At 44.3% G+C, this 9,335-nt stretch overlaps 1 protein-coding gene across 1 annotated transcript in view; it reads right to left on the bottom strand.

Moving 5' to 3' along the window:
* Positions 1-5,526: 5,526 nt before the first annotated feature.
* Positions 5,527-9,335, bottom strand: part of LOC307199106 (uncharacterized protein) — a 29,417-nt gene continuing 25,608 nt past the window's right edge. The window contains exons 5-6 of the mRNA XM_079946745.1: positions 8,415-8,541; positions 5,527-7,973 (exon numbers count right to left, since the gene is read on the bottom strand). Coding sequence (XP_079802871.1) covers positions 6,505-7,973; positions 8,415-8,541 — 1,596 coding nt within the window. The 3' untranslated portion in view covers positions 5,527-6,504. The remainder of the gene's footprint in view (positions 7,974-8,414; positions 8,542-9,335) is intronic.

Genomic DNA, 9,335 nt, shown 5'->3' with positions numbered 1-9,335 from the left:
TTTATTAAAAAAAATGTTCCTTTAGTGCATTGTGACTTTTTGGGGTTTCTATATAGATGGATAGACTAGAGATACTTTGGTGTCAAAGCAGAGTATCTTAAGATTTAATTACAGATAGGTAGCCGTGTTGGTCTGCCATAGTCAAAACAAAATAAAAAAATTCCTTCCAGTAGCACCTTAAAGACCAACTAAGTTAGTTCTTGGTATGAGCTTTCGTGTGCATGCATCTGAAGAAGTTCATCTGAAGAAGTGTGCATGCACACGAAAGCTCATACCAAGAACTAACTTAGTTGGTCTTTAAGGTGCTACTGGAAGGAATTTTTTTATTTTGTTTTAAGATTTAATGTTACAGTAGAAATGTTCCATTTCATATACGTTAAAGTATCATAAAATTTGTTTGCCTAGTGAATTCATGGGAGGGGGAATCATTTGTACTATTCTGTGAATCTGCTTGCATGGGTTTAATGTTGTTTGGAGACAATAACTCTCAGTAATTTCATATTATCTATGTGTTTGTTGTGTGTTCAGCACACATAATTGCAGATGAGACTAAATAAAATGCTTCCTAGGAAAATCCCTTGGACTGCTGCTGTAGTGTTTCAAGTGTGGCTTCACTTACAGGTAATAATATATTGTATTTATTGCAGAAAAATTACACCATAGTTGGCTATTAATTTGAACCCCAGCGAACCCTGCTGCTTTCTCCCAATTTCTTAGGTAGAAATAACTGATAATGAAAATGAAGAAAAGAGGCACACGCTTTCCCCCAAACGTTTAGAATCTAGTGAGCATCATGGAGAATTTCAGCACTTAGTTATGCGCCTGCGAGCTTGGCCGTCTATAAAAAGTGCAGATGTGTAAGTAGATGTTCACATACTGCCATGAATTAAAAAATAATCCTCCTTTTAAATATAGAAGGTATGCATTACAGTGCTAAAGTGGCTCAAGAAAGTAATTGCTGTGGCAGCTGACATCTTAGAGAGCACAATGCCACTATGCTAACTGCTTTACAGCTAATTAACCTGGAAAGCTGTTGTGTTATCTCTGTAGGGATGTCTGGGGTTGAACATTGTGCATGCCAAGCAGATGCTCTACTACTGAGCTATGGTGATTCCCCATATTTGGTGCTGCCACCTGATTAAAGAAATCTTGGGCAAGGCATCATTTGTCTCTTCAATGATGTGTTCTATGTTGCAAACTGCCCTTTGGTCTCTTGATGAATGGCAGTATCTCAAGGGCATAAGCCTGGGCAGTGTGTATGCAGGTCCTGGGCTGCCCAGATGACAAGACTCCCCCCCCCCCCTTGGCCTCGCTGGTGTGGTCCAAAGGAATCAGAATAATATGTTTGGCACCTGCTTGGCTGCTGGAAGGAGACACACCGTAGGGACTCCACTCCAGATTTGTACAGGGTTTACTCCTTAGCCTTTTCTTCTCCCAAAGGTATCCCACAAGGCTACAGATTGTTCCTCAGGATTTACTCCCCAAGCCTTTCTCACAAATGAGTTCAGCTGCAAGGCAGCAGAGGTTTAGCATCAGAGTTTTCCTTCTAGATGGACTACCTTCCCAGGTTGAAAAGCCCCACCTGCTCCTCATTTCCTTGTACCGCATGTGCAGAAACCGCCTTCTTGACTGTTGGACTCGCTATTGGTCTTGACTGCTCAATCTGGCCCAGCCTGTCTTCACATGCAGAAGATAGGTAAGTCCCTAAGTCACCAAGGGTTTAAGACCCATCAGCTACCCTCACCTGGGCCCTCAGACCAAAGCCATTACCCAAGTTGTGGCCACATTTGCATACCAAGAGCTTCTAGGAGCCACAAACGAGAGCTGAGTGCAGGGTGTGGACCAATGGTGGATGAATAATAACAATAAAAGTCAATTCAGTTAGCAATTAAGCATTTTTGAAAGGGGAAGTGGCATAGGTTTGTGTTTCCTTTTAGATAATGCATAAAAACAAAGTATTAGTCATTATCAGAGTATGATTTATTGTTTTTGAAGTAAGCTTGGCAGCTACCAAGTGCGATTCTTTCCACAGGGATGTAACACAGTGGCAGGGGTCTCCCTCAGTGGGCAGTTATGCCACTGCACTGTGCACTCACTGCAGCTTCTGGGAGAAGCTCAAGGGCAGCCCCACACAGAGCACATGGCACAAGTCACCAGGCTTTTGAGTTTAGACCACCGAGGGAAACCTTTGGTGTGTATTATCACCAGTTTTAAAAGCCAAGCGTGTGTTTGCATCTTGGAACAAAATTATACTAGAAAAAAAACTGCCTCATATGTTATTGTCATACTGAGCTGCTAAAGATTTTGTGATCTGTTGTGTTCTAGATGCTGCCTTCATGTTCACTGAGCTCAGTGTCAAAACAGTGAGAGTATTCACAATTAACCGCCCCAACTGCAGGACACAAAGGGACGTGTGTCATGCTCCTTTAAATCCCAAAATCTTCTTGCACAAGCAAAGACTGCAACAAAAAACCTTGTGCTGACATACCGTATTTTTCGCCCTATAGTACGCACTTTTCCCCCTCCAAAAGTGAAGGGGAAATGTGTGTGTGTCCTATGGGGCGAATGCAGGCTTTCGCTGAAGCCTGGAGAGCAAGAGGGGTCGGTGCGCACCGACCCCTCTCACTCTCCAGGCTTCAGGAAGCTATCCGCAAGCCTTGGGAGCCCGCAGGAGTTCCCACCGGGCTCCCAAGGCTTGCGGACAGCAGCCTGCAGCCCGAAACCCGGGGAGCGCACCCCAGGCTTCGGGCAGATATCCACAAGCCTTGGGAGCCTGGTGCGACTTCCCACCGGGCTCCCAAGGCTTGCAGATAGCAGCCTGTTCTGGGGGCGGGGGAAGCTCGGGCTTCCCCAGCCCCGCGCCTGGGGGGGAAAATAAATTTTTTTTCTTTATCTCACAAAAAAAAAACTAGGTGTGCCCTATGGGCCCGAGTGCCGTATAGGGCAAAAAAATACGGTAATCCTTGACTGTGACAAAGTGCCCAGGCCAGGCTCTGTGTGGCATTTGAAATACTTAACTCCAAGTTCTGGCAGGCTTGTTACAAAAAGTTGTCTCATGCTGCCTGATCTTCTGATGTTTATGTTATTATTGGTCTCCATGGCTATCTTGGGAGAAATCCCAAGGCTGGAGAAATAAATCACCACAAATTTGATAACGGAAAGATTAAGAAGGTCCACCTCCTAAGCAATATCGTGGACTCTTGGCCTTGGCTCCAGGGGTCAGGAAAGAGCCAGAGAAAAACATGCTTCCAAGAACTCTCTGGTGTGACTGTCAATCAGGTCCTGTTAGGCCTGAGGAACCATCAACTTCAGCAGTGTTCACCAAACAGCAAAGAAGCCCTGGTGGATCAAAGGACAACCCTGTGGGAGACTTTGTGCAAGGTGCCTGGAACTTTTGATGAACTACAGTGACCGTCCTAGAGTTGTAGCTCCATCCTAGGGCACCTGCTTTGTATACAGAAGGTCCTCCATTCAACCCCGAACATCTTCAGGTAGGGCTGGGAATGTCTCATCTTTGAAACCTTGGAGAATGGCTGCAGTCTGTGGAGACAAACTGGAGCTAGTTGAAGCAAAGGTCTGACAAGGGATAAAGGAGCCCCTATGATCCCATGTCCTTGTCATCATAAAAAACATGGTAGCATCAGTGCAAGAGGATGCTAAACCCAACGAAAGTGTCCCCAGTGGGCCATAGGACCTTGGTGAGAAATCTGTGAAAGAAGCAGGAGTCCCACTTACACATTCCCCCAGAGAGAGAAGGGGCTTGTGTGGGTCGCCATGCATAAGAGAGCCACTGTGGTGTAATGTGTAGAGCAGCCTTTCTCCACTTTGGGTCCCCAGAAGTTGTTGGACTATAAGTCCCATCATCCCTAAGGTGGTCAGGGATGATGGGAGTTGTTGTCCCACACTGAGGAGACCCCAGGTTGAGAAAGGCTGGTGGAGAATGTTGGATGGACAACTTCTTCATCTTTGGTGATCACTCATAGCTGAGTAAGACCTGGGAGACCGAGGTTCAAATCCCCGCTCTGCCACTCTTAGCCTGACCTGCTTCCCTGTGTTGCTGGGAGAAGACCATGTATGGTGCCTTGAGTTCTTTGGAAGAAAGGGGGGATGTCAATATAATTAGCTAATAAATAAAAATAAATAGCACATGTACATCAGAATAACACATAAGAATCTATTCTCCCCATTCCAACCAAAGGTGACAAAAACAAACCGTTTCATGAACTGCAATCTAACAGCTTCATGCTGCAATCTCCTTTCGAAATTTTTCTCTTGGAGAATAAAAAGTCCTGGGAGAAAAGGCATTGGGAAAGAGTTATGTTCTCTTTCACTTTATACTTTAATAGGCTTTGGCTTGCAGGTGCTCAAATGATCAGTGAAGGGCACGATAATTTAAAAAACCTCAGAGCTCAATTTCTAGGGGCAATAAAATTTTAGAAACTTACCGTAGTTTTCAGCTCTGCTCTAGTAGGAATAACTTGAGGAGCCCCAGTAAACCAGAATCTTAGATGAGATCCCAATTTTAGAGAGGTGGGTAAGAAAAGAAAGAAATACCCATTGATCTATGGTTTCATGTGTCACAGACCAAGCTAGCAGGAGAGCCATCTTTGAATCAACAAGGTCGGTGTATCTCACTGCAAGCTTCAGTTTTTTTGGTAGGGGAAGTGGCATATAAGCTCAGCTGTAAATTTCGTTCTTCAGTTTAAAACCAGTTAGAACTAGCACTTCAGGTTCCTCAGCTTCAGATTTCTAGAGTGGCATACGGCACCTTGAGTTCCTTGGAAGAAAGCTGGGATGTCAATATAATTAGCTAAATAATAAAAATTATTAACACATGGACATAGGAATCTTTTATCCCTATTTCAAAGGTGACAGAATGGAATCGTTTCAGGAACTGCAACACACGGGTTTCATGCTGAATTCTCCCTTCTTGGAGAACAAAAGGTCCAAGGAGAGAAGGTATCGGGAAAGAGTTATGTACTCGCCCACTTTACTGTAATGAGGACCTGTGAGCTACGTAAAGGACCTGTGAGCCAGGGACGAAATCTGGTAAATATATGTATTAAAACTCTCAGAGCTCAATCCTAGGGACAGCAAACCTTTAGAACCTTAATTTTTGGCTCTACCCCAGTGGGATCCCAAATTTAGAGAGGTGGGTAAGAGAGAGAGAGAGAGAGAGAGAGAGAGAGAGACCCATTGATCAATGTGCAACAGACCAAGTTAGCAATCTTAGAACCAACAAGGTAGGTGTATCTCAGTGCAAGCTGCAGTTTTTTGTAGGGGAAGGAAGAGTGGCATATACGCTATGGGTTCAGCTGTAAATTTCATTCCACAGTTTAAAGCCATTCAGAACTGGTTCAGTTTTTCAAAACCAGACTGTAAGTTAATCACCACTTAAGCAAAACCCACATTCCACTCTGCTATCTACTCGAAAAGTAGGACTTGGAAGGTGCTTTCGTCTCCCTGACCAAAATGCCCAGAGTGATCCTGCGTTGGAGAATGAAATCAAGGAAGCATCCAAAAGAGTGAGGGCGGAAGGAAATTTAATGAATTTTTTTGACATACAATAAAAGTCAGACTAGTCTACGTGTCAGGCAGTAGAAGAAATAACCCCCACGGCAGGTTGCCAGGAACAGGGTGGACTAGACAACACACAGAGTCCTCTCAAATGCTACAACACTATAATTCAGAGACTCTATGATTCTGCATTGTGAGTTTCTTGATGGAAAGTGAAAGTGGAGCTACGGCTGAAGCTCCTTTCACATTACAAGCATTTCTATGGTTTCCAACATATGAATTCTTTGATGTGAGACTTTGATCCTGAGTGAAGCCCTTTCTGCATTCCATGTGTCAGGGAACTGTTGGCTGAGAAGGGGGGAGAGATTGGAATGTACAGGGAGCCGCCTCCTTTAATGAGCAGCTGCACTTCGTGAGAGAGCGAAGAGGAGGAGGGGCTGTCAGGAAACACGGAAACAGAGAAAAAGGAACAGCCTCTGACGCTTCGGTCTTTATGTAGGGAGAGGAGGAAAAGGGGGGGGGGCGCTCAGGAAGTTTCTGTGCTGGAAAGGGAAGAGGCAGGAGCCACTTCCGGCAACTGATAGCGACTGAGGAAGACATGCTTTTAAGAGCTCCGGATTGTACATAGTTTTTGGACTTAATAAATCTTGTAAAGCTGGCTGGAGTCCCAGGTTGTTATCTCGGCTAGCACCCACATGTCATCCTGACATCATGCACTGATATGGTTTCTTCCCTGTATGAATTATTTCATGGGAACTGAGACTTTCCTTCCAGATGAAGCACATTCCACACACTGATACGGTTTCTGCCCACTGTGAGTTCTTTGTTGGGAAGTGAGACTTGCCCTCTGATTGAAGTTCCTTCCACATTCCATGCACCTATATGGTTTCTATTCTTTATGCATTCTTTGATGGGAAGTAAGACTATTCTTCCGACTGAGGCTCTTGCCCCATTCCATGCACTGAGGTAGTTACTTCCCACTGTGAGTTACTCAATGAGAAGTGAGACTGGTTCTTTGAATGCAACGCTTTCCACATTCCATGCACTGATATGGTTTCTCCTCATATGAATTCTTCGATGGTACATGAGACCTGCTCTCTGAGTGAAGCTTTTTCCACATTCCAAGCACTGATATGGTTTCTCCCCTGTATGAATTCTTTGATGGGAAGTGAGACTATCCTTCCGATTGAAGCTCTTTCCACATTCTAAGCATGGGTAGGGATTCTCCCCTGTGTGAATCATTTGGTGGGAAGTGAGCATTGTCTTCCAGCTGAACCTCTTTCCACACTCCAAACACTCATATGGTTTCTCCCCTGTATGGAATCTTTCATGGGACACGAGACCAGCTCTGTGAGTGAAGCTCTTTCCGCATTCCAAGCACTTATATGGTTTCTCCCCTGTATGAATTCTTTTATGGTACATGAGACCTGCTCTCTGAGTGAAGCTCTTTCCACAGTCCAAGCACTGATATGGTTTTTCCCCTGTATGAGTTCTTTGATGGAGGGTGAGACTATCCTTCCGATTGAAACTCTTACCACATTCTAAGCATGGATAGGGATTTTCCCCTGTATGAATCATTTGGTGGGAAGTGAGCATTGTCTTCCAACTGAACCTCTTTCCACATTCCGAGCACTCATATGGTTTCTCCCCTGTATGGAATCTTTGATGGGACGTGAGACTGGATTTCTGAGTGAAGCTCTTTTCACATTCCATGCACTGATACGGTTTCTCACCTGTATGAATTCTTTGATGGACTGTGAGCTCGCCCTTGTGACGGAAACTCTTTCCACATTCCAAGCACTGATAGGGTTTCTCCCCTGTATGAACTTTTTGATGAGAAGTGAGCATATTCTTCCCATAGAACCCCTTTCCACATTCCAAGCACTGATATGGTTTTTCCCCTGTATGAATTCTCTGATGGACTGTGAGACTGGCCCTCTGACTGAAGCTCTTTCCACATTCCAAGCACGTATAGGGTTTCTCCCCTGTATGACTTCTTTGATGGAAAGTCAGACTATGTTTCCGGCTGAAGCTCTTTCCACATTCCAAGCACTGATAGGGTTTCTCCCCTGTATGAATTCTTTGATGGAAAGTTAAAGCATCCTTCCGTTTGAAGCTCTTTCCACATTCCAAGCACTTATAGGGTTTCTCCCCTGTATGAATTTTTTGATGGGAAGCGAAACTTCTCTTCCAACTAAAACGCTTTCCACACTGTAAGCACTGGTATGGTTTCTCCCCGCTGTGAGTTACTTGATGGTAAGTGAGGCGGGATTTCCGACAGAAGTTCTTTCCACATTCCAAACACTGATATTGTTTCTTCCCCAAGAGATTTGTTAGATTGGAAGTGGAGTGGGAGCTCTGACTGAATCTCTTTCCAGACCCTGAATATTTAAGCGGCTTCTCCTGTGTGTGGATTCTGTCGGGGTCTTCCTCATTCATTTGCAATTCTTCAGCACCTGCACCAAAGAGAGAAATTAATTATAGCTTCAGGAACAAATGCAGCTCTTCTATATCAGAAAAACAAGGATAAAAAACCAGGCTCTTTTCTTTGATGGATTATGTTGAGTCCAATATGGAATCTGCGCCATCTCCAATATCAGTCATCTCTTTCATCAACCAAAAACAAATAACCCAACTGAAATTCCTTCAACTTCCCTTACAACCTTAAAGCCTACATTTTAAAAGGCCTTGGCAGTTCAGTCCAGCCTGATCACTGTTTAAAAAGACATAACTGGAGGAAGAACATTTGCAGGCAAATCTTTTAGAGCTGTGGGTGTGTTAGAATCCCAGCTGCTATAGGTTGCCCTGCTGAGCTCCATCAAAATATTGGAGATTTGTCACAGAGATATACGTATGGAATTTCAAAACAGATATTGTGATCCAACAGGGAGCCTTACCAAGAGAATCAATGATTCTATGATTCTCCTCCATTAGTTCTTTATGCAGAGCTCTCTGGCCAGGATCCAGCAATGTCCACTCCTCATCTGTGAAATGAACAGCTACATCTTCAAAGCACACCGGACCCTAAAATGAAAAAGAAAAGTATCTTCCTCTAAGACAGCATAAAGATGATCTACTAAACTAACTGTCATCAATACCAGGAAAGGTCCTAGAACAGATAATCAAACATTCGGTCTGTGAGCACTTAGAAAAGGCAGATAAAAAAAAGAAAAAGAAACCTATTGATCTAGGGTTTCATCCACCACAGACCATCTATGTTCATCATCTTGAAATTCCGTCAGGCAACCAGCTACAAATCCTCTCACCCAGCCCAACTAACAGAATGAAATATAACTGCTACTCCCTTGCGAGACTGTAGACTCTCCTTTGTTGGTGGTTGGACTAGATGACCTTTGGGTACTTTCCAACTCTAGGATTCTATTACCCTGTGGGCCATCTAGTCCAACCCCTTGCGATGCAGGAATTTCAGCTAAAGTATCCCTGACAGATGGCCATCCAACCTCTGCTTAAAAACCTCCAAGGAAAGAGAGTCCACACCCTCCGGAGTGAGACTGTTCCACTGTTGAACAGCTGTGTCAGAAAGTTTTATGTATGTCTAGTCAGAATCTCCTTTCCTGAAATTTGAAGCCTTTTATTCGAGTCCTACCTTTTGGAGCAGGAGAAAAGAAGCTTGCTCCATCCTCCATGTGACAACCCTTCAGATATTTGAAGATGGCTATCATAGCTCCTCTTTTCCAGGCTAAACATACTCTCTCAACCGTTCCTCATAGGGCTTGGCTTCCTGAGCCTTGATCATCCTAGTCGCCCTGCACATGTTCCAGCTTCTCAACATCCTTCTTACATTGTGGCTCCCGAAA

The sequence above is a fragment of the Podarcis cretensis genome (assembly GCF_951804945.1).
Source record: "Podarcis cretensis genome assembly, chromosome: 12".
NCBI lineage: Eukaryota > Metazoa > Chordata > Lepidosauria > Squamata > Lacertidae > Podarcis > Podarcis cretensis.
The sequence above is the reverse complement of the archived record's forward strand: the minus strand, read 5'-3'. Positions and strand labels throughout refer to the sequence as shown.